Here is a 23,743-nt window from a genome sequence, read left to right on the forward strand (position 1 = left end):
TCTGCTGCCCAGCCATGTGGGCTTGGCCGGCTTTGAGAGCTGGGTGCCAGCCTCTTCGGGAGCTGCGAGGTTGTCCCTGGGTGTGCAATGGAATTGCATGGGCTGCATTCAGATCTAGGTTTTCTGGAAACTGGGCCTCAGCGCGTCTTGGCCCCTTGTGAATCCTGCGGCTTTATCAGGTCAATTGATGATGAAATCCCGGATGGGGTGAATTTCTCGTCAGTTTCTGATTCATCGCTATTTCCTGCAGAGATGTCACCAAGACCAAGATAGGCTATGATAACCCCACTGTGGCTTAGAAATGCAGGTCTGGAAGGGACCTCGAGCAGTCATTTGGTCCAAATCCCTCCTTGACATGTTGCAGCCTCACTACTGACAGAGGTTTGCTCTCCCTTTGTGAAAGCTAGCTATCCTGGCATTGAGAGCAGACTTCCTTTCTCAGCTGTGTGTTGTGAGCTGATTAAATGGCTTAGATTTATCTTCACATCCGTTTCCAAAGTGTTTCTGGAGTCCAAGAAATTGGAGATGGGAAATTCAGAGGGGGTTGTTACGGTATGTTAGAGAAGGTTTTGGAACAAGTTGATAAGGGAAACAGCAATAAGTCACCAAGACCAGATGGCACTCACCCAAGAGTTCTGAAGGGACTCAAACGTGAATTACAGAACTCCTAAATGTGGTTTGGAACCTGTCCTTTAAATCCACTTCTGGACCAAATGACTAGAAGATGGCTAGCGTGACGCAAGTCTTAAATAAGGCTCTAGAGGTGATCCTGGCAATTACAGGCCAGTAAACCTAGCTTCCTTGCTTGGCAAATTGGTTGAAATTATAGTAAAGACCAGAAGTGTCAGACAAATAAATGAACATCATTTGTTCGGAAAAAGTCAAAATGTTTTTTGTAAAGGGTAGATAATGTATCGTCAATCTACTAGAATTCTTTGAGGCGGTCAAAAAGCCTGGGGACAAGGGGGGATTCCATGGATATAGCGGACTTAGATTTCTCCAGACCCCAAACATGCTGCAGGAGCCCTGGATATGCTGCTGTGGCCCCAGATCCCAGTCCCAGCTGATCTGCTGTGGCCCCGCCATGCCTACCCACAGCCCTGGTAAAACTCCCTGCCCTGCTGCTCTGTCCCTGACAATAGTCAAAGGCTTTCATTGTAATCATTTAACCAGTTAACTACTTTGAAATTTAAATCCCTAATAGGCAGCAGGTTTGAAACAAACAAAAGCAAGTGTTTCTTCACACAATGAGCAGTCAACCTGTGGGACTCCTCACCAGAGGAGGTTGTGGAAACCCAAGGTCATAGGAGAGTTCAAAAAAGAGCAAGATCAATTCATGGAGGTTGGGTCCATCAATGGCTATTAGCCAGGATGGGCAGTCCCTAGTCCCTCTTTGCCAGAAGCTGGGAACGGGTGACAAGAGATGGATCACTTGATGATTTCCTGCTCTGTTCGTTGCCCCTGGGGCACCTGGCATTGGCCACTGTCAGAAGACAGCATACTTGGTTAGATGGACCTTAGGTCTGACCCACTATGGCCATCCTTATGACTTTCCAGGCACAGGGGACAGATGCTTTAGGTGTGAATCACCTTTATTTTAGATGACGAGCTCAAGAGAGAATAAAATAAGTCTGCAAGAGAGAGCACAGCGCGCGTCTGCATGTGCCTCCTAACAGTCTGTGCGCCTACCTGAGCACAGAATGGCTGTCTACTTCTATCTCTACAGTGAGCACGAGCCTTATGGATTGAAAAGTGCAGGAAACAGAAAACAAAGGCATAGAAGCCTCTCAGCTAAATACTGTAGATCAGGGATTCCCCTGCCTGCTAATAATGGGCTGGATTCCTATCTCACTGATGCTGGTGTGAATCTTGAAGGACTCCCCCAATTTTTAGTGTAGCTGTTCCAGATTTATACCGAAATGGGACTGCTACGTACAACTACCTCTGCAGCACGTTGGATCAGCAAGTCGGAAGTTAATTCGTGAACACAACCCCTGTCTGAGACCGTGCAGCCCTGAATTAAGTGGGGCGGGTGCTGAGTGGATGGTGATCACAACTCAGCATCTCTGGCAATGCCCTCTCCCCTGTTCCTCCCACCTGTAGGCCTGCCCTCTACTGGGTTGCAATTGGAGAACAACTTTGCCAGCATTTTATCAGCAGCAGGCAGGGGTGGGCTGCAATCCGTGTGGAAGTGAACATTTTCCCGACCAGTTCCCAAGCTCCTGGGGCTGCATGGGTGAGCCCTGGCCCAGGGCAGGGGCTTTAATAAGGGCCAAAGTTTCCCAGGTTTAGCTGGCAGCTTTTCCTGCAGAAGGAGAAGCATCTTCCAGATGGGCTGGGCCTTCTGGGGCCAAAGACATCTCCTGCCCAGCTATTTCCGGCCCAGTTCAGAAGCAATTCCCCTTCCAGCTCTTACTCCAGTTGCACCTGCATCTTGTGTGATTCCAGCATCTCCCACTCCACTGTCCCGCCCAAGACCTGCGAGATGCCTCAGGTAGCTCCAGTCCTGCCTTGGCCCAGAGTTAGAGGCCTTTAAGCCTCTCTCCACCTGTAAGGAGCTGCTCCTCCTCCCAGTCCCCCAGCACAGCAACAAGCGAGGGCAAATATGAAGGGCCACTGGCGACTTGGTTGCTGTAGGGGCTGCTCTAGCTCACCCCAAGGCTCGCCCCAGCCACCAGAGTCTGGGAGGCCCAGAGACTGTGTGAAGGTCTGGGAAGCCACCTTTTACCTCCAGCCACCAGCCTGCAAATGTGGCCCTGGAGGGATTCAGGTGCCGCCCGGATGATTAGCAGAGCGCCCACAGCCAGCAGCCTGTGTTTCAACTGGTGGTGCACATCACACATGCCTTGGCGTGCATAACAAAATGTATTCTGCCCAGGGATGGGAAAACATAGCGGGAACCCTGCTTTTGACACCTTCCTTCTCCCCCCCATTTATAACAGGGCCTGCTCTGCTCCTTGATTCGCAGTTTACACCCAGGGCCTCTCCAGGCAGCTGGCCCAGGGATCCCAGCGTGGGATGGAGGGAGGGGATCACTGTTTGGCCAGGGGAGGGGGGTTGAGCAGGAGCAGCCACAGCCCCCCCCAGCACCTTCTTTGCTGAGGAAGGGGGAATCTCCCCTCCCTGACCCTGGCTGTGTTCTCACCCCCCTCTCTCTCATGTGGTGGCAGTGAGAAGGGTGTCACCTCCCACCGCTGCCCCTCTGCCTCCAGCTGCCCAGCCGTGCAAGCAGCCCCGTACACCCAGCAGCGGGGGGCACCAGGCGTCCCTTGCTAGGAGGAAAGCCAGGCGATATCTCCTGCACCACATCCAGGGAGGGAAGGGTTGTAGAATCAGAGACCACTGGGACTCGAGAGGTCATTGAATCCAGTCCTGTGCCCCCATGGCAGGGCCAGGCACCATCTAGACCACCCCTGCCGGGTGCGTCTCACCTCCTCTGAGATATCTCCGGAGATGGAGATTCCACAACCTCCCCCGGCAATTTATCCCACGGCTCGACAACCCTGACGGGTAGGACATACTTCCTGACGTCCAATCCAAGCCTCCCATGCTGCCGTTGAAGCCCATTTCTCCTTGGTGCCCCTGCTGGCAGGGGCTGGGCACGGGGCTGCGAGGCTGCTGCCCAGGCTGAGCTGTCTATCCTTGGCAAGCCCAGCCTGGCAGCTCCTTAGCCTTAAAAGGAAGAGCAGCCTCTGAGCTGGAAAAGGAGCAAAAACCAGCAGGGCTCCCAGGGAAAATACCAAGCATTGCTCCGAGCTTGGTTAATGCTGGAGGAGGCGTGTGTGAGCCCCCAGGGGACTGGAATGGAGTGGGGAGGATGGGGGATGGGGGTAGAGCTGAGGGGCTGCTGCTCCCTGATCAGGAGCTGCTGCCTTCCCGCTGGGGGGTTCCCCACACAGTCCTGGGTCTCCCCGGCGGTGTGGGGCACAGGACACTTGCTGGGCTAGCAGTGGCTGCTCTGTGAATGGAAGACTTGGGGTCAAATCAGAGGAGTTCGGGGGTTCATTCCAGGAGCGGCCGGGCGAGGATCTGCAGCCTGAGTCCTGCACGAGGTCAGAGGACGTGACCAGCAGGATGGCTCCAGCTGGCTTGAAAGCCGCAGGGCCGGCCCAGCTCTTCCTTCCCCCCCTGCTCTTCTCGCGCAGCCCAGAGAGGTTGTGTTGGCATCGGGCTGGGGTGCGCAAAGCCCCGGGGGCAAGCGCAGCGCCGACGGGGGAAGAATGGCTCCTCCCCGCTGGCCCCAGGAGCCTGGGGAGGTGCGAGAGGTCCTGCGGTGATGGCGACCCGGCTCCTGTCCACGTCCACGCTGCGGGAAGACTGGGCCCTCACTGTCGCGAGCGCCTGCAGCACAGCCGGTGGCTGACGAGGTCATTCGCAGACTCGCTCCTTGTGGGCCTTGTTTTTAATGGCCTCATAAACAAATTCCCGGCAGCTCTTGCTGCCTTTCAACCTCCGCCCAGCCCCAGAGGTTGGGAAGAGCCTGGCGAATGTTCGGCGTCGTTTGCCCTGCCAAGCTCCGGCAGCCACCGGCAGGGATGGGGGCAGAGTGTCATGCCAAGGGCTGATTCCGAGGGCCTTCTGGGTCCGTTGTGCAGCCCCACGGCGTTCCAAGGCGCAGGGACGCGGCCGTCTCTGAAGGCTGCAGCCGACCCTTTCAGTGCGGGCTGGCAAAGGGGAAGGAGGTAGATGGGCCTGGAGGGGAGGGGTTCTTGCAGGTTGTGTGAAGACGTGGGAGCTGACAAGCACACAGCTGAAGTGACACTCCCTGTAAGTGGAGCGCTTGGGCGGTCACCCAGGAGCCATTGGGGCATGGCCCAGCTGATTGGCAGAGCACCTACAGCCAGCATCTTGTCTTTCTATGGGTGGTGCACATCTACACATGCATTGGTGCATGCAGCAAAATTTATTCTGCCCCGGATGGAAAAACTTAGCGGGAACGCTGGCTTGCAGCCCTTCTAGAGTAACAAGGGATGCAGCTTCCCCAAGGCCTAGTATCATCTGGCTCCTGCAGTAGCTCCCCTGACTTTTGCCGTGGGCAATACCCAGAGGAGGTGGGTTGTGTGCAGCTGGGGAGGGAACAAGTCACTGCAGCCTCCCAGTGCAGGCAGACAGGAGCAAAGCCATGTCCCATTGTTCCCTGCTTCCCTGCCTGACCCTCTTTTATCTTCTCCTCTTCCCAGCACCTGTGACAGGAATGGGCAGTGGGATTGTGAGCAGCACGCCTGCCTCATCGACGAGGAGATGATCGAGGCCATCAACAGAGGGTATTATGGGTAAGCGCCATTGGCCGGGAGGGTGGGGGTGACGGCTTGCCTCAGGCTGGCCTGCAAAAGCCTGAAGGCTGGAGGTGTCGGTGGTCCACTGCAGGGACATGGGCCAGCTGCTGCCCTGAGAAACCTGTAAAGCACTGGGCCAGGTTCGCTGCCAGCCCCAAGCTTAGCCTAGCTGTGTCAGGTGCTGTACAGGTGTAACCCACACACCTAGGCATGGGTCGCCCTCCCCTGAAGCGGCACCTAGACCGCTTCCACAGGGAAAGACCATGTCTCTTCTACAGCCTTAGCTGAGAGTCAGATGGCTCCTGCCCTAAGCTCCAGGGGGCCCAGGTTTGAGTCCCCCTCTGAGTGGTTGCAGAGACACCCCAGAAGAGAGAAGTCCTGCCCCTCACTGTTTACCATCTGCACACGTGAGGAAGGAGGAGTTTATTCCAGAGGGGAAACTGAGGCACATTGCTGTCCAGTGCCAGGCCAGCAAGGGTTAAAATTCTGCCCTCAGCCCTTCAAGGTTGGTTTTAGGAGCCAAAAAGTCCTGACAACCATTTCAGAGACATTTTCACTACCTGAGGCCTGAAAAAGGCTGCCTGGTTCTCTTACAACAAATGGAAAAATTCCCACAGCACGCTAAGTTTTAATGATCCATCCTGTAGCACCTTAGGCTGTGTTTACACTGCAGAGCTATTTTGGGATACCGAGGTAGCTCAAAATAGTAACTCCACATCCAGGAAACGCACCCGGTAGTGCAGGACAAGCAAGGGCTGCCTCGAAATAGCTCAGGATTTCGAAGTTCATCCCGAAATAGCCAATTTCAAAACCGACTGGAAATAGGATATGCAATTTACATAGTGCTAATTGTGCATCTTTTCCTGAGTTAAGGGCCCAGCGTAAACGCAGCCCTACAGACTAACAAATCCTTCAGTGTATTGTCCAGCCAGCTGGAGAAGTCGGTCTGCCCCACGACAGCTCACAGCCTCATCCGTTTGTTAGTCTTTAGTTTGCTACAGGACGGCTTGTAGTTGTGAAGCCACAGACCAACTGGGAAACAACAAGAAATTGTGGCACCTTATTGACTCACAGAGATTTTGGAGCAGAAGCTTTTGTGGGCAAAGAACCAGATCGTCCGACGAAGCGGCTCTTTGCCCACGAAAGCTGCTGCTCCAAAATCTCTGTGAGTCTATAAGGTGCCACAGGACTTCTTGTTGTTTTTGAAGACACGGACGAGCTCGGCTCCCTCTCTGATACTTGAGACCCACTGGGCTCCCCTTTGGAGAGTAATTTGCACTGAACGTTGCTAGTTTTATGCAAACAAGGGCTGACTCTTGCTAGGAGAATGGAGCCCCTGTTGAGGTTACAGCCGCCATGCTGTGCTCAGAGGGGTGAGTCAACGGGTGCGCCCTGGTGCAGCTCCAGCAAGAGTTGGCTGAGGGGTGGCACAAGCCAGCAGGGAGAGCTTCCAAGAAGGGGTTACAATCAGGCAGTGCCTGGAAGGAATGTTGTTACTTTCACCTCTGGCCCCGCTGCAGAGGTGCAGGGCTGGCCCCTCTCCTGTGTGTGAGTCACCGTGTGTTCCTTACTACGCCATTAAAGGCTCCTTAGTACCCAAGAGCGCAGCTGGGCTCAGGGTTACCACACTGGCCGGATACCTGGGTTCTGTGCCAACCATGTGTAGTACCCAGAGGCAGTGAGACCTCATCTGGGGTGAGTGAAGTCTCTGCTGTACAGCCTTGGCTGAGAGCCAGCTGGCATTTAGCTCACGTGGTAGAGTACGGAGCTTTAGACCCTCTGCTTGCAGGTTCTGTCCCTGGGGCCGGTAACCTGGGTCTGTCAGCATTACACATTGTTAGTGTGACCTTGGGCAAGTCCCTTCGCTGTTCCCTGTCTGGATGCTGGGGGAGGCACCGCTCTGCCTGACTGGGGTGTTGGCAGGAAAAATGTATTGAAAGGGTGATGCTGTGGGAACAAGGCCCAGGTGGGTGCCTGGAGCAGCTGGGGTAAGTGCAGTCTGTCATGGACCAAACCAAAGCCCTTGGTTTGGTATGAATGTGTCTAGGAGGGGCCTCACTGATCTTGGGGGAGCAGAATCTGGCTGCTGAGGTGCCCAGCAGCTGAGGGTTTGGTCCAGGATCATCTGCAGGCTAGACACCCTCATGCCCCCAAATAAGGGCTCCGGGGGGTAGAGCTGGCTAGCACCCGAGAGCTGCAGACCAAGCCCTCTGGGGTAGCAAGCATGCCAGGGGGCATTGCCCTCTAACCTCACCTGTGCCTGTCTCCTGCTAGCTGGAGAGCCGCCAACTACAGCCATTTCTGGGGGATGACACTGGATGAAGGGATCCGCTACCGGCTGGGGACCATCAAACCTCCCTCCACCGTCATGAACATGAATGAGCTGCAGGTGAGTCTGTCTTGCCTGGCCCAGGCCTTGAAGTGGGTGGGGGTTGGTTACATCCCCCAAGGCTGTGTAGGTCCCCTCCCCGGCTGTGGCACTTGGAACTGACTCTCCCATCCCAGCCTGCAGCCAGGATTAGATACCTCTGTGTGTGAGTGTGTCAGTGTCCCCTTATCTGTATGAGCATTGAGGAAAAGGGCAGATTAAGTGACTTGACCAAGGTCATGCTGCAAGTCAGCTTGAGCTGGGAACTAAACACCAGTCTTTTACAGCCATATTTAGCACTCATCCACCTTCCTCCCCTCTCTAACCCCTTGCACTGGAAATGGCTCCCTGCTCTGGGACCCTGTCCCCTCCCTGGTTCAGGGCCGCTCTCTGCTGTTGATTGCTGCAGAGAGATGGAAGCCCTAGGCTGCCCCGCTTCGATTTCACACACACTGCACAAGCTGCAAGGCCAAGTTCTTGAGCTGCGCCCATGAGGGGCCCTGTGGCGAGGGCCTGCCTTGTCTGCAGTGCTTCCCAGCACGCAGGCGTGCCCAGGAGCGTACGTGCATACACACGTGCAAAAGCGTGCCGCTCACCTGGAGGCAGCGACGCACTAGCACACCCACCGACTTGGGTGCTGGGGTCACAGGCATCTGTGCGTCACCCCAGGAGGCAGGACGCCTGTGTGTCAAGCCCTGCCCAGGTACCCAGCCTCCCTGGAAGGCTGGTTCCGGATGCAGGCGGGGGAAGGGGGCATGTTCGCTGGAGAAACCTGCAGGCCAAGGCTGCAAAGCCCTGCTGATTTTTGGAGACAGAAGTGGGCAGATGTCCCAGGCCTGGGGGGAGTGGGGGGCTGTGTGAGGGTCTCATGAGGCTCGTTCTGCTGGAAAGCCCAGCTCAGCAGATTCCGCCTCGCAATCCCTGGCTGCTTTTCCGTTTCTTCCCCTGTTCGTTCCCATCGGAAAGCAAGTTCGGCGCGGGCCCCCCGGCCCCTGCTGGGTCGCTGCTGAGTCTGCAAAGCCAGCCTGCAGCACGCTGCATTACCCTGGACACATTCTGTCCCCAGGGGCTCCGGCTGAAACAAACACGCTGGCAGGGACAGCCGGGGCATGCAGTGGCCAGGGTGGAGGCAAAACCTTCCCCAGAGCTCTGCCCAGTTCTCCGTGGCGGGTGTCCCTGCCGGTGCGTGTGGTAGGACGGCCGGGCGCTGCTCAGACTGGTTTTTTCCAAGCACATTCTTGGAGAGCAAGATGCTGTTTTTCCAGTAGAGGGAGGGGGGTCAGCTGGCTCGGCCAGGCAGGAAACGCAGGCTGTCAGCGGATGGGCCAGGCCGTTGTTCCAGCTTGCCCTATTGTTCGCCTGCTGCCCTTTATTTTTGGCTCTTCTGTGTGACCCTGGCCCCAGGGGCTGGCTGCACCAGGGCAGGAAGAGGTGCAAATGGGGCAAAGGGCCACCGGCCGGGGGCGGTTGATTTCATTCTGCATTCCCAGGGATTCCCTGTACTCTGAGCCGGGCTGGAGCTACACCTCAGCCCTTTGGCTGCAGCCGCGCTGGTGCTAGGGGTGACAAAGCTCCGGGGCAGTCATGATTCAACATGCTCCAATTCCATGAACAACCCTGAGGGCTGGACCCTCCATGGTGCCTCCTGGTGGTGACTGTGGCAGTGCAGTCACCCCACACCGGGCAAGGCTGCAGGTAACACCCTAACCACCTGCTTATTCTGCACCCCTCCCTGCTCCCACTGAATGGCCTGTACTTCGGAGTTAGAGACTTGGGATGCAGCTGGGCAGGGAACCAGTGTTTCCTGCAAACCAAGTACTTGGACGGCTTCCCAGGAGAGATTCCGATGCTGCCCAGCTGATTGGCAGAGCACCCGCAGCCGGCAGTGTGTGTTTCTATGGGTGGTGCACGTCCACACATGCCTCCGTGCATGTAACAAAATTTATCCCACACGTGAATGGGGAAAAATTCGCAGGAGCCTTGCTGGGTACCCCTTGCTGTCTTGCAGGGATAGGGCAAGTCAAGGAGCTTACACCTTTCTCCTCCACTGCCGTGTGGCCACACCTTGCCAGCTGGCTTTCCAAGACCAGAGCCCTAAAGGACTCCTGTGCTGATCCCTGCCCCAGACGATTATTTTTATCCCTCCTCCTGCTGGGAAGCAGGAGATGGCTGCGGTGCAGGGGGCGGAAGGAGGGAGACTTTGCTGTTGTTCTGGCCTGGCTTTATTTTCTTTGGAGAGCCCCTGGTGCTGGCCCCTGGCGCGCGATTGCTCAGGAGAGAAGATCGCCCAAACGTCGGCCCCCTTTCCTGTCTCAGCCCTGGGCAGGAGGCAGCCGCCCTGTCCAAGGCTGCCGTGTCCTTCACTCCCTGCCTGGGTGTATTTTTAGAGGAGTTTCCTGGCCGCACTTACGTGCTCCACACTTGAATTGCATCCGCCCCGGTGCAGGACTGGCAGACGCAAAGGGCTGCCCAGCGTTGTCCAGGAAGTCACCCCAGAACAAAAGGCAGCCCTTCGTTCTGCAACAGGAGGGTGACCCACAGACCTTCGCAATTCAGCCAGGTTGCAAGAAGCCCTCTTGTTGTTACAGCAGCCCCAGGAGCCCGACTCCAAGTGCAGGCCCTCATGGTGCTTGTTGGAACAAAATCTGGACATCATGTATGACTCTAGCAGGAGGGTTTATTACACACAGCTGGTGGAGTGCGCCAGGGGCTGTACATATCCAGGACGGGGTCACTGTATGAGATAGAGGGGAGGAGTCAGGTCCCCATTTTGCAGTTGGGGAATGGAGGTGCAGAGAGTGGAAATTTCTAAAGAACCCAAGTGACTGAGGAGCCGAAATCCCATTGATGTTCAAAGAGACAAATTGTAGGCCTGGAAGGGACCTTGAGACATCTTCTAGTCCAGTCTCTGACACTCAGGACAGAACTGAGTGTTATCTAGATCAGTGGTTACCAACCTGGGGTCTGCAGATCCCTGGAGGTCCACAAAGGTATTGCAGGGGGTTCATGGCAAAAACAAAAGAGAAATAAAAATAATCAGAGAAAATAAGTTTGAAATAAATTGCAAAGTTACCAGCAATGATTATTTTTAAATTAAATGGCTTCCAATAATGTTAATTGCTTCCCAAAAAATCTATGTGGCGGTTTCCTTTTTCGTTTAATGAAGTGTGCACAACAGCTAGAATTGACTTTGGTGAGGATCTGCAAATGGTTTGGCGACTGGGGGTCCATGAATAGTTTGGGGGGCAATTGGAGGTCTGCACTAGGGAAAACTTTGGGGACCACAGCTCTAGCCCATCTCTGGCAAGTGTGTCTCTAACTTAGGCTCTGTTGTTCCTGTCGCTTTTGCAGAAGGGACTTAGGTGCTTTGGAAACTTACCTAAGGCAATGGGAGTTAGGAACCTAAATACCTGTGATGGGTTGTCTCCAAGCACCCTGTGCAGCCAGTGGCAGGAAGTGGCCCAGAGCTCCAGAGTCCCAGCCTGACTCTCTTAATCACAAGCCCTGCTGCATCTCAGCCAAGTGGGTGGAGGGGCTGTGGGGTTGGATCCTGCAGAGGCTGGTAGCAGGGCTGTGGCGGGTGGGGGTAGACAGGCCACACTCTCGGCTGGCCCTGGGGTATCTGCTCTGGAATGCAGCCTGGGAGTCCAGCCGCCCTGGGCTGTGGTGTCCGGGGCTCTGGCGCTCAGCCCCCTGTGCCCCACTGAGGCTCCCTGTCTCTGCCCCTGCAGATGAACATGGACACCAACGAGGTGCTGCCCAGCCATTTCAGCGCTGCTGACAAGTGGCCCGGACTGATCCTGGAGCCTCTGGACCAGGGCGATTGCGCCGGCTCCTGGGCATTCTCCACGGCTGGTACGTTCCCCTGTCATGCAGCACCACCTGGTCGCACACGCTGGCCAGAAGCTGATGGGAGACTGGTGCCTCTGGTGCTAGCTTGGTGCTAGGGCTGGGCGGGAGGTTGATTTCAATGGTTGATTTTCCCCTCCCCTTTCTGCCAGGGCTCTGCCCTGCTGCTCGGACCACTGCCGGGGACACCGTGATGGGTCCTGGCTCCAGTTGCCCCAACCTACAGCTTTGGCCTGTCCTTAGTGCCAAGTGCTGGCTGCTCCCCACGCTGCATCGGGCCCCTGGGGTGAGACGGCCAGGTGGGGGGGTGGGCAGGGAGGCGGGACAGTTGCATCCGCCATGGTAGGAGCCCCCTAACTCTGTGCATTTCCTCCAAGTGGTGGCGTCGGACAGGATCGCCATCCATTCCATGGGGCACATGACGCCCGCCCTGTCCCCGCAGAACCTCATCTCGTGCGACACCCGGAACCAGCAGGGCTGCAGCGGGGGCCGGATTGACCGGGCCTGGTGGTATCTGCGCCGCAGAGGGTGAGCGTGGCTGCCTCGGGAGCCATGGGGCTGGGCAGCAGCAGCACAAAGGGTTAATGGCCTCAGCAGCGCTACGGGCAGGGTTCCCCCGCGGGGGCTGCAGGGCACATTGGAATGACTCCATGGGGCCGGGCTTGGTGGGCCAGACCAGGGTCCCGCTAATGTTTTCCATGCATGGGCGCAATAAATATTGTTATGTGCACCGAGGCACGTGCAGACGTCCAGCATGCGCTGGCGGCCGCGGGCGCTCTGCTCATCAGCTGGGCGGCACTTGACTCTCTCCTGGGCGGGTGCCCGCGTGCTCAGCTTAGAGGGAACCCTGGTTCAGAGTGGGGTGCTGAGGCTTAGGCTAGAGACCCATATGAGGGTCAGTGCAAGACTATAGTGGGGGAGCTGAGGCTGGGCTTGAGGGGCACTGGCAAAGCCGTGCGGGAGGGCGAGAGGGTAGGACTTGCTGCACTGTGCCCAACGTTCGTGTCGCCTGAGAACTGTCTGCCCTTGGCTCAGTCACCTCCCAGCCACTGGGTGAAGCCATCCTGAAGCTGCACCGGGCGCCCCAGCCCTTCCTTGTCCCATCATCCCTGGGTCTGGTGGATTGTCCCACGTGCTGCTGTGCAACCCCCTCTGACCCCTGTCTCGCCGGCCAGGGTGGTGACTGCCAGCTGCTACCCCTTCACCAGCCGGGAGAAGGACAGCGGCCCCGCCAGCCGCCCCTGCATGATGCACAGCCGCGCCACAGGCCGAGGGAAGAGACAAGCCACCCAGCGGTGCCCCAACCCCCAGACTCATTCCAACGAGATCTTCCAGTCCACCCCCGCCTACCGCCTCTCCTCCAACGTAAGTGCCGCCTGCCTGCCTCCACCTCTGTGGGGTCCAGGCGTTGGGGTTACTGCCTGCTGGCTCCAGGCTGGCCCAGGAGGCTGGGGGAGGCCCCTCACACAGGGACAGCAGGCTGCCCTCGGGGGGCATTGGAGGGAGGGGGAGAGGGCAAGGCCAAGGTTAAAGCCAAGGGCATTCCAGCTGCCCCGCTCCCGGGCTGGGAGTGACCCAGGCCTGCTCTGTGCTTTCAGGAGAAGGAGATCATGAAGGAACTGATGAAGAACGGGCCGGTGCAAGGTAAAGGATGTGCTGGGTGGAAAGGACCCCCCACCCCCACCACAGGGTATCCAAATCTGCCCCCATCCTCAAGCTTTACCCCTCCATCCCCAGGATTAAGTTGCCCCGACCCCAAACCAGCCCCCGGGACTAACCCATCCGTGGTGCTGGCTGACAGCTGACGTGGGCGGCCGTGTGCCCTGGGGAAGGAGGGCTGGCATAGAGGTGTTCTGCTGGCGGGGGGTGAGCTGAGCCACGCTCACCGGAGGGTGCGGCCGCTCGGGTAGCGGGGCAGGTGAGGGGCTCTCTGTGGCTCCCTGCCTGGCCGCCGCTGAAATAATGAAACAAAATTCAGCTGGGTTAATGGCCGGATCCCTCCCGCCACCCTGCCGGCCCTTAAACCAATTACATCTAGTTCTGCTGCTTCAGCGGCGGCCGGGCAGGGAGCCCCAGAGGAATTTTCCCACGGAGACCTTATTTTCACCCCGCCCCCCACCTGTGCACCCCAATCTAACGTATTACAGTCTACACACAGCTCTTGGATGTCCTGGACTTTTTACATGGAATTGGGCCTTTTCCCCCTGTACTTGAGTGGCCCAAATTGGGGTGAAAATCTCTAAAAACCAAACACGAGTTTTTGGGAAACCTGGGAGGTTTTCAGAAAACACTGAAAGCTCAGGGCCAGAATTGTACTGGCAAAGCAGCTAGTACCTTCCTCACTGCAGCTCGGCATGGCAGGATACCCACACTGGTAAACACCTTGCAAAGCCCCTCCAGACACAAGGGCAGGTGTTAGCTGGCAGGAAGGGCGATGTTGTTTAATGTTTAACAAGCCGTTTGATCGGAGCAACATTCCTCTGCCTGTTCAGTGGGTAGTGAAGCTGCAGTTAAGCTGGTTAATGGTCACTGGGCACGCACCCTGCGCTCCTGTCAAACTGTCCTTGTTCAATTATTAACTGCAGGGAGCTGATCTCAAATTCCTGTTGGTTTGATTTTTAATTTGCCGCATGACCATAACTGTTGTACAGGCACCGTCAGCAGGCCTATAATGCCAGCCCAAGGTGGTGGGAAAAATCCAGCTGGAACACCCTGCTGTGTTCTATCCCTCCCCTCGAAGCCTTCATCTGTTCTGAGTCAGGCTGATTCTCCATTTAGATAGGTAAACAAACAATGAAGAACAAAAGTCAAGTCTGCCTGGGGGAGAGAGCACAGTGTGTGCATCTCTGCGGTGTCATGCTGCATTCACCACCTCTCAAAGTGGTCCAGGAAACGTAAAGGTCTGGTACACACTGAGGTCACCTAGCTACTGACACCAGAGGGGCAGGGGACAAAAGAGGGCAACAACTGGGAAAGAAATCTGGTCTCGAGCAGGCAACATGGGCCCTGCACACGTAGATAACATGTTACTGACTCTAGCACCATAGCCACCCCCTCATCCTGTGGTGACTCTGCTCTCTCCTCCCTTCCTGCAGCCATCATGGAGGTTCATGAGGATTTCTTTGTGTACAAGAGTGGGGTTTATCGGCACACGCCGGTGATGGCTGGGAAGCCGGAACACCACCGGAGACACGGCACCCACTCGGTGAAAATCACAGGGTGAGGAGGGCTGGTCGTTGCCTGTCGCGTCCTACCCATTTTGCGTGGGCACCTGCCTGAGAAGTGTTGGGCAGGGTTACGGGGTTCTGGGGCAGGGGATGGGGTGTGGACGACCCCTGGGAGTTCGTGGGCTGGGGAGGAGCGTTGGGGGCACGAGTCGGGTGCTCCCAAGCGCCGTGCGGGCGTGCACGGAGGCCAGTGTGAGGGGTGTTGAGAGGCTGTTGGCTGGCCGCACACACCGGGGAGGTGTCACGCTCAGGCTGTTTGCTGAAGGCGCAGGGAACTGTGTATGAGGGGGCGGAGGGGTGTTGGTGGGGGCGTTGGCTGGCTGCCCTTGTCTGGCCTGTGAGTGGCATTGAATGCCTGCCAGGCCGACGCTGTCTCTAGCGTGAGGAACCCTGCAGGGAGAGCAGCTGCCGGAGGAAAGATGGCAGCCGGGCAAAGCCACTCCCTTCTGTGGGAGGGTGGGAGCCTTTCCTCTGGCCATGCCCCTGGCAGCTTGTCTTGGGAGCTGCTGGGCGCTGTGGGGCTGGGGGCTGCATGGCAGAACAGTCCCCAGAGGGCCCCCTGGCTGATCCAGCCTGCCCAGAGCCCACCGGCCCACAGGACAGCCAGGGTCGAAGGAATGTTGCTGCAGGACAAGCTGCCAGGCTGGCATTTCCAGCAGCCCGGTCAGGCCCTGGTGCTCCCACCCCTGCCCTGCTTAGGAAAACGCAGGGTGGGTTCAGCTCTCATGGGAGCAGGGGGCTGCAGGAGCCTGGCTCAGGCTGGGAGAACTGTGCCAGCCTATCCTGCCCTCCACTATTCCCGGGCTGGGGCTCTGCACACAGCTCGGCTGGTGCCCCTCAGCCCCGGTCCGCAGCCCCTCTGCTCTTCCATCTCTGGCTGCCCTCTGGGTGCCGGGCACATGCTTAGGAGCTGTGAAGAATAGCTGGTGCAGCCTGGGAGGTGAGGCCCAGATCCTGCCCCCGTTGGCTCCCAGGGGTGCAGGAAGGGGTGGGGGAGCAGGTGCAGAAGGCCCTGCACCCGGGGAGGCGTCCCCGGCTGTCTGGATGCTGGTAGGTGTGCGGTGAGTGGTGCAGGTTCTCCATTAGGCTGAGGGATGGCTCCCCTCTGTGGCCCCACCTGCCCCTGTTGCCGGGATGGCCCAGCTGGGAGCAGCTCACCACGACTTGGGGTCTGCTGGGCTCTCCGCTGAGTGGATCCCAGGCACCGCCCTGGGAAATGCTGCCTCCGTCCGGGAGCAGGCAGTGGAGGAAGGGAGTGCCTCTTCCTCGGGCTGATGAGGAAGCTGGGCAGGAGGGGACGGCGGGGAAGCAGAGCTGGTGCTTTGGGGCCATCCTGCGCTGAGTCACGCTTGGGCGCTGCACGGCGCTCGGAGGGAAGGCCCGAACTCCAGCCTTGCCCCGACCCAGCCACCGGGGACGCAGTGATCGGGGAAGCCCAGCTGGAGGCCGGCTGGTCCAGCGCCAGAGGAGGGCAGGATGGGCTACGGCTCCCACTAGTGCTGGGGCAGCCCCAAGCCCTTTGGTGGTAATGACGCCTGGTCCGGCAGAGCTGGTAACCCTCACTCAGCCGGGGGAGCGGAAAACAGCCCCAGCCCAGCCCACCGAGCATGGCCGGGGGTGGGAGGGGTGGCCGCCAGCTGGGACTGTCCGACAGAAGTGAGGATAAGTGGTTGGGGGGGGGGCGGGGGGGCTGGAGCTGGGGTGAGGGGCTGGCTGGAAGCACAATGACGAGCGGTCGCATTGGTGCTGCAGGAGCAGTGAGCTGCCCGAGGGAGAGCCACGCCCCTGGGGCCAGGTGCAGCACAGCCGGAGAGGGAGCCGGTCCTATCAGACAAACGATTCCCCCATTGCCCAGGTGGGAAACTGAGGCCCTGGGGGAGAGCCCGAGGCGCCAGGGGGCATCCGACCCAGCGCTCCCCGTTCCTTAACCGCAAACCTTCCAGGAGGGTCGTTAAGCTGCGATACCGGCGCCCCCAGCCAGCGTGCGGGCCAGGCATTACCAGAGCGGGCCAAGCCCCAGGGCTCACAGAATGTGCTCGTCACAGCAGGGCCTGACCCACCGCGACAGGCAGAACCAAGACGAGCGTGTCGGCCCTCGGGCACTGCCAGGCGCACACAACGACATCTGCCGCCTCCGAGTAGCCGCCCCAGCTTGCCCACATCCTGAGCCCATAAGCCACTTGGCTCGGGTTTGGATCGATGTGCTGCTGCAGGGTGGCTCAGCCCCTGGTGCTGGGCTGCAGTTGCCACAGGGAGCGGCCATGTGGGGGTTAAATGTTCCAGGTCCTTGCAGGTGGGCCATGCAGCAGGGCCAGAAGTCTGCAGGCTAGGGGGCTGATAGCCACAGTCTGACCCCTCATAGCTAGGGCTCCTGCAGCTGCTTTCGCTTCTGGGTACTTGAGTACAATCAAGATGTAACGTGTGTGTGTGTGTGTGTGTGTGTGTGTGTGTGTGTACACTTAAGTAGTTTTCCAAGGGACACGGGTGACTTGTACTTACGTACACACACAAAGCCTCTGCACTTTTACTCAAGTAACTTTTGGGGAACTTTTTCCACTTGTGCTTGTCGAGGAGAAAAGGGCCAGGCTTGGCACCTGTGACTGCTCCTGCTGGGCAAGAGTCGGGGGGTTGGATCAGTGGGTCTGGCTCGGTGCTGCTGCCCTGACCCACAACCAGAGCCACACAGCTAACCATCTGTGCTGTTTGCTCCTGCACAGGTGGGGAGAGGAGAGGACGTCCCACGGGCAGACTCAGAAGTACTGGGTGAGTGTCGCTCTACTCCTGCGCTTCCCCGGCCACTGGCAATGAGCGCCCTTGCAACCCTGCGAGGGTAGCTCAGCAAGCGGTGGGAGGGTGAGTGTCCTGCTGGCGCTGCAATGCCATGGGGCAGTCGCAAGGCGGAGGCAGCTTGCTAGAGCACGGACCGCCACGGGTGGGAGGCAGCGCCTGTCTCCTCTGGCCGCTCCTGCTGTTGGAGGACATGTTGCACGGTGCGATGAGTCCTGGGGATGCCGCGGAGGTGCCATCCAGCCCCCTCACACCCGCCAGGTGGCCTCAGCGTGGGGCCAGCCCTCTGGCTGTCGTCCGGAGGCTGGCTCAAGGTCCCGCCTGCGGCCAGGGATGTTTGCCACGTTCCGGGCGCGCTGGGGCTCAGGGTTCCATGCGTGGGACCCGGCTGCAGGTGTCCCAGGACATGGCATTTCCCAGCTGGCCTGGGCAGCGGCCGGCGTGGAACAGGAGATGCAGCCTTTGCAGAGCTGCCTCTTGGGCTGTTGTGGTAGCAGGGAAGGGCGGGGCCGTGTGTGCGTGTGGCTGTCTGTCCAGCTGGCTGTGACCACACGTGGCGGCTGACGTCCTCCCCTGGCCTCCCTGCAGGTCGCCGCCAACTCCTGGGGCCAGCACTGGGGAGAGAGCGGCTACTTCCGCATCGCCCGGGGGGCCAACGAGTGTGAGATCGAGACCTTCGTGGTGGGCGTCTGGGGCCGCGTCAGCATGGAGGACGTGCAGCGGCGGAAGTGAGCTGCCCCCCCCCAAGCCCTGCCGCGCCCCCCGGGGGGGGGCATCTGAACTCCACTGCAGGCCCCAGCAGCAGCAACGTCGCTACCCCCCAGGAGCCCCAGCTGGCCGCCAGCTCTGGCACCCCGGGGGAGTCATGGAACTGCCACCCAGGCACGCCACCCTCTCCTGGTAACAGGCCTCCGCCCGGCGGCCACAGCCGTGCCCGGTCCCTGAGACGTGTGGGACCCCCAGCGGGATGCTAGATCGGGGTGGGGGTGCCCGATGGGTGGCAGGGCACAGGCCAATGAAATGAGATGGGTCCCTCATGCTGCCATCTTGGGCTGCCTCCTTCAGGGCGCCCCGCCCCGCCTGGTCACCCAGCGCCGGGCTTTTCCCCAGGGCTCCATGGCTTCCTGCCCCCCGGCTCTCAAGAGACCAACCTGCAGTTAACCCTTTCATCTCTCCGGGGGAAGCAGCCAGGCCCCGGTGCAGCAGGGTGCCACTGAGCCATGGCCTTTGCCTCCAGCCGGTGGGAGAGCCGAGGTCACAGGGGTACCACCATGCCCGCAGCTGGTGGGGAGGGGAGTGACTGACAGGGCTGTTTCCTGCTCCACCCGTGGCACAGCTCTAGCCTCCCTCCAGCCTTAATCCCCCCCACCCTGGGCGGCACAGGGACTCCCCCAGCACCCCTGGGTGCACTCCCGGGTCTCCCACTCCAGCCCCCAGGGATTTCCAACCAACCTCCCACACAGCCTGCCCCCTCTCAGCCCCTTGTCCTCCAGCCTGGAGCAGCTCTGACCCCCCAGCATCCCCCTGCCGGGGCAGAGCCGGCTTTCTGCTGACGCCGAGGCCGCCGTGCGCTCGCCCGTACTTTATGCGGCTGAGCCCTGGAAAGGGAGGCCCCAGCCCCGGCTTTGAACCGCGGCCCTGAGCTTTGTACCGGCCGCCGGGGTCTTAGCACCTAATCCCAGCTGGCTAAACAGGCCATTGTCAGTGCCGGGGGTCGCGCCGGGGGCTGCTCTCCGTACCCTCGCTGGCAGCGGCCCGGCTGGAGTGGTGACATCAGCGGTGGCCTTTCATGTCCATCTTCAGACAGCCCCGGCTTCCGCCTGGGGCGGGCGAGGGGCTGCACAGCTTCAGGAGTGGGAACCCAGGGGTGAGCGCAGGGGCAGAGATCAAAGCAAAGCTAGGGGAGGGGAGCTGTGCCGGGCGGCTGGGGGCGTGGGGTGGGGGGGCCGCAGGGCTGGATTCTGGATCCTCGCTGGGGTGGATGCTCTTAGCAAAGCACCCAGCTGGGGCGCTGCCCCTGCATGCCACAAGCGCGCCAAGCCTTCTGCAGCCACACTCTCGCCCCAGCCCCACTCCAGCGCTCGGCCCGGCTGGGCAGCCCTGGGAGCCCGCCCAGGGGCACCGAAGGGCTGGGAGCAGGTGAAGAGCTTCCCAGGGAGCCAGTAACTCTCTGCCCTGATGGGGGGCAGCAGAAATGGAGATGGAGCGAAGCCAGGTGGGCGCTCGCTCCATCCGGGGAGAGACCCAGCGGGCTGCACACGGCATGGCAGGGGCAAACGCTCGCACAGGCCTGGCTGGGGGTTCCTGCTCCCCTCTGGGATGCTCCCCAAGCTGACCTGCCCACTCGCCCTGGCTGCCCAGGGCCTGCCCCGGCCACCCCCCCATTGTCCCGCTCAGCTCTTAGCTGCAAAAAAAACCATCAAAGCTGTGATATCAGACAGGCTGCACCTCCCCCTGCCCTGGCTGCATGCCCCTCCGCCACCCCGGCTGCACACCCCTCCACCCGTCCCTGGCTCCCTGGCTTTGCAAGAAGTGGGGTTGAGTTAAGAGCAGAGCCAGCTGTTCTTGCAAAGGCCCCTGTGCCTTTAAAGCCACGGTGTCCGATGCGCTAGCCACCCATGGCTATTTGGCCAGCTGAGTGCGGCACCTTGGCTTGGCCCATAGCGAGAGCTTCAGACTCCTGTGGCTGGCTCGCTGCAGAACCAGGTGAGCACCGTGGCTTTAAGGAGCGCCGATTGTGAGCACGTGCAGCAGCCCTGTTCCCCATGTGCACGTGGGTGTTTGCACGGCCAGCTGGGCCTTTGCGTTTTGCACACATGGCAGGAGGGACGGGGGGAGGCAATTTGCCCCTCTGCTGATGTGGGCACAGGCAGCCTCTGGACCCCTGGCCTGGGGTGAATGCCACACTGCGGCAGGCTCCTAACTTCCCTGTCTTAGCTACAGCACTCGAGAACCGGGCCCCCAAAGGAACGGCAGAGTTCTTCAAACCAGCGTTCTCTGCCCCGCCGGGGCAGCCCTGATGGGTCCCCAGCAGGTAGCGGTCTCAGCAGACAGCCAGGCGGGCCCAGGGCCAGTCTTAGCAGAGCACAGTGTAACCTTCTCCCCCGCCTGGCACGTCCCAGGAACCTGCCTTTTCCCCGTGGTGCTAAAGGGCCCAGCGCAGGAAAACGTCCATTCCCGAAGGCCTCGATTAGGGGAATTTCTCTTTCTGTGCGTGTCGGTGGCAAACACACCCATCCCTCCTCCCCACTTTGATTTCCCCGGGAGCTGCTCAAGGCCGCCGGGAGCTAGTAAGTTACACTTTGCAGTGTTTGCTGACCTGCTCCCTGGTTCTCAGGCGGGAGCAGGGGCGGGGTGTGCGCTCCCAGTCGCTTCCCGTCCCCAGGGTAGCTGCTAGCCCCGTCCACACATCAGAGACGAGAGCTGGTAGCCGAGTGGCGGATGCTTTGGTGGGGCCCTGGCCTGGCCACTCTTACCGGCAAGTCTGTATCCAGCCACAAACGAAGACCGCCGTGGGCCTGCCTGGCTAGCTGGCGAGCTGCGCAGAGGGGCTGCATTTTAAGAGTCTTTTGTATTTATTGAGCTTATTTGTACATAAAATTATTGACGTCTCGTACCAGCAGGAGTGTGTCTCTTCATGGGGCCCGGGGGGGATTTCCCTGGGAGGCGGCGTGATCCTGCTCCATCCTGTGGCACTTGGAATTCAGGCCTGGGTGAACTGTGGGGGCAGAGGGGAAAGCCACATGGGGCTTCTATGGTCAGCTCGTCTGGCCTGCTGCATCGCCCAGCCAGCGATCTGCCCTAATGACTCCTGAATCCAGCCGATACCTGACGGGCAAGCCAGAGCGCTTTATTGTAGCAGAACAACCTCCCCCTCCTCCGTCCCTGACAACCAATGGAGTATCTCCCCTCCCTGGGTAAATTCCAGGGGCTAATCACCTTTCCTGTTAAAAAACTGCTGCCAGAATGTGTCTGGTTTCATTTTCCAGGCTTGGATCTCATTCAAAACTCTGCCTGCTGCTTCAGGGCTCCCTCTGCCCGCAGAAACCACCTCCCAGCCTGGCATTATATTTCTTTTGTTAGCTGTGGCTGAGCAGGGGCTGCCCCCTTGTCCCGCAGACGCTGACTAGCAACACCCTATGCTTGGCAGGTGAAGGCCTGACTGCAGCATGTTCAGACGCTTGTCAGTGAAACAAAGGCTGAAATCAAACCCTGTGAAAGGTCGGTTTCAGGCCACAGCATAACAATGCTAATGAGCTGTGCCAGGGGCCAGCTGTAAGCCTGTCTCCAAATCCTCATGCTGCAAGGCACAAGCCAAGCTCAGACTGGCAGGGGTCAGGAAGGAAATGCCTTTAAGTACAGATTACTCCATAGCTGTCCAATGGGAGCTTTCCTTACATGGTCCTCTGACCCTGCTGGTGCAACAAGTAACAAGATACTAGCATGGCCACTCGCTGCCTCCAGCCAACCTGGCCCTGGATTAAGTGGGACAGGAGGGGAAGGCTAGCTCAGTGGTTTGAGTACTGGCCTGCTAATGGGTTATGAGCTCAATCCTTGAGGAGGCCAGTTAGGGGTTGGGGCAAATAGACTAATTAAAAAAAAAAAATCTGTGCAGGATGGTGCTTGGTCCTGCCAAGAGGGCAGGGGGCTGGACTCGTTGACCTCCCGAGGTCCCTTCCAGCTCTATGAGGTGTGTGTATCCTTGGGTGAAGGAAAAAGCTGCTGGCTTGGCTGGAGGTTGCTCTCAGAGCTGGACTCTTGCTCGTTGCTCTGCACTGTTGTAGGACTGCAGGCTGGGCGTTGGGGGGAAGCTGCTGATGAGCATGTCCCAGAGTGGGGGGTCCCCAGGCCCTGTCCCCCATCCGCAGGCAGACGTGACTCTCACTCAGCCGGGAGAACGGGAGGTTAGCAGATGACAGGGACACAGCGTAGAACAGACTTGTCAGCACAGGAACCAGCAGCCGTCAGTACCATCCATCCTGGGGAGAGGGACCCAGAGCTGGGCCCTGGTCCCCCTTCCCACCTCTCCAGACTGCCCCACCCCAGTTCCAATTCAAACCAGCCAGGCCCCTCCTCCTCCTTCGTCCTGTTTCCCGGAGAAGAAAGGTGTCACCTGGTTGCCTCCATTACAAAGCGCATACGGGTGAGACGTCATCACGCCGAAACTCCTCTCATGGCTATGCACTGATGCTGGGCCTAGGGAAACTGAGGCACCACAGGGGAATAAAATCCTCACCCCTTCCCCCTTGGTCACAGAGCAGACAGCTGGGGGGAGCTGCAGGCTTGGTGTGGAGGAGGAGGGGGTGAGCCTTGTTTAACCAGCAGTGGCCAAGGGAAGCCAGGTATAAGCGCAGTTCCCATGGGCAGCTGGACGGGGCTAGTAGTTGCTTTCCTTCCTAGTTCCCCTTAGCGCTAGCCTGGGGGGAGCCATCACCAATCGCCCAGGACTGGATGGGGCAGAACGGCTCCCCGTGCCCTCCCCGCAGCGCCCCACTACCCCGCACAGCCCCTCACTGGGGCACTGCATCTCCAGTGCTGGAACATGGGGTGGTGCAGGCCACTTGTCTCTTACTGCAGCAAAGCCCCTGCGCCCGTCCCAGTGCCACCAGCAGCACGGCCTGTCCCGGGGCACTGCCGTGGCGGGGATCGGCCGTGGCACAAACAGGCAGGCCAACTTTGCCAGTGTTTTAGTGCCAGAGGCCTGGCTGCAGCTGCCTCATGCCCGCATGCTGCTGGGCTTGGTGCTCGGGGCTGGCTGTTGTGGGGTGGTCACTGCAGGGTTTGACGCTTGCACAGACTCCTGAGCATGCCCTGGAAGCTGAGCATGTGGGCAGCTGCCCTGGAGTGAGTCAGTTGCTGTCCAGCTGATTAGCAGCGCGCCCAGAGCCGGCAGCCTGTGTGTGGTACACATCTGTACCTGCCTTGGCGCACATAACAAAATTTATTCTGCACACGGGGGAAATTAGAGGGAACCCCCCCCCCCCCGGTCCGCACACACCCCTTCTCACCCAAGCCTGCTGGGGCAGGGAGCTGCACTGGCACTATGATGGGCACACGAGGCTGCCAGCCCTGCCTTGGACTGTTCCCCACCCCAGCAGAGCTAAGGGCTCAGCACTGCAATGGTCAGCTGGGGAGCCCTCATGTTCAGGGGCAACTCTGATGTGCCCTCTTCACACCCCCTCCACCCTAAGCTCTGGGGCTGGCAACAGTCCCCGCCAGGGACAGGGCTCCCGGGG

The 23,743-nt window shown here is 59.3% G+C and overlaps 1 protein-coding gene across 1 annotated transcript in view; it reads left to right on the forward strand.

Moving 5' to 3' along the window:
- TINAGL1 (tubulointerstitial nephritis antigen like 1) overlaps positions 1–21,123 on the forward strand; it is a 30,227-nt gene extending 9,104 nt beyond the window's left edge. The window contains exons 4-12 of the mRNA XM_074976128.1: positions 5,181–5,273; positions 7,551–7,665; positions 11,376–11,499; positions 11,871–12,021; positions 12,669–12,858; positions 13,092–13,137; positions 14,589–14,712; positions 17,438–17,483; positions 18,096–21,123. Coding sequence (XP_074832229.1) covers positions 5,181–5,273; positions 7,551–7,665; positions 11,376–11,499; positions 11,871–12,021; positions 12,669–12,858; positions 13,092–13,137; positions 14,589–14,712; positions 17,438–17,483; positions 18,096–18,239 — 1,033 coding nt within the window. The 3' untranslated portion in view covers positions 18,240–21,123. The remainder of the gene's footprint in view (positions 1–5,180; positions 5,274–7,550; positions 7,666–11,375; positions 11,500–11,870; positions 12,022–12,668; positions 12,859–13,091; positions 13,138–14,588; positions 14,713–17,437; positions 17,484–18,095) is intronic.
- The last annotated feature ends 2,620 nt before the right edge of the window (positions 21,124–23,743 follow it).

The sequence above is a fragment of the Carettochelys insculpta genome, chromosome 24 (genome assembly GCF_033958435.1).
Source record: "Carettochelys insculpta isolate YL-2023 chromosome 24, ASM3395843v1, whole genome shotgun sequence".
NCBI classification, from domain to species: Eukaryota; Metazoa; Chordata; order Testudines; family Carettochelyidae; genus Carettochelys; species Carettochelys insculpta.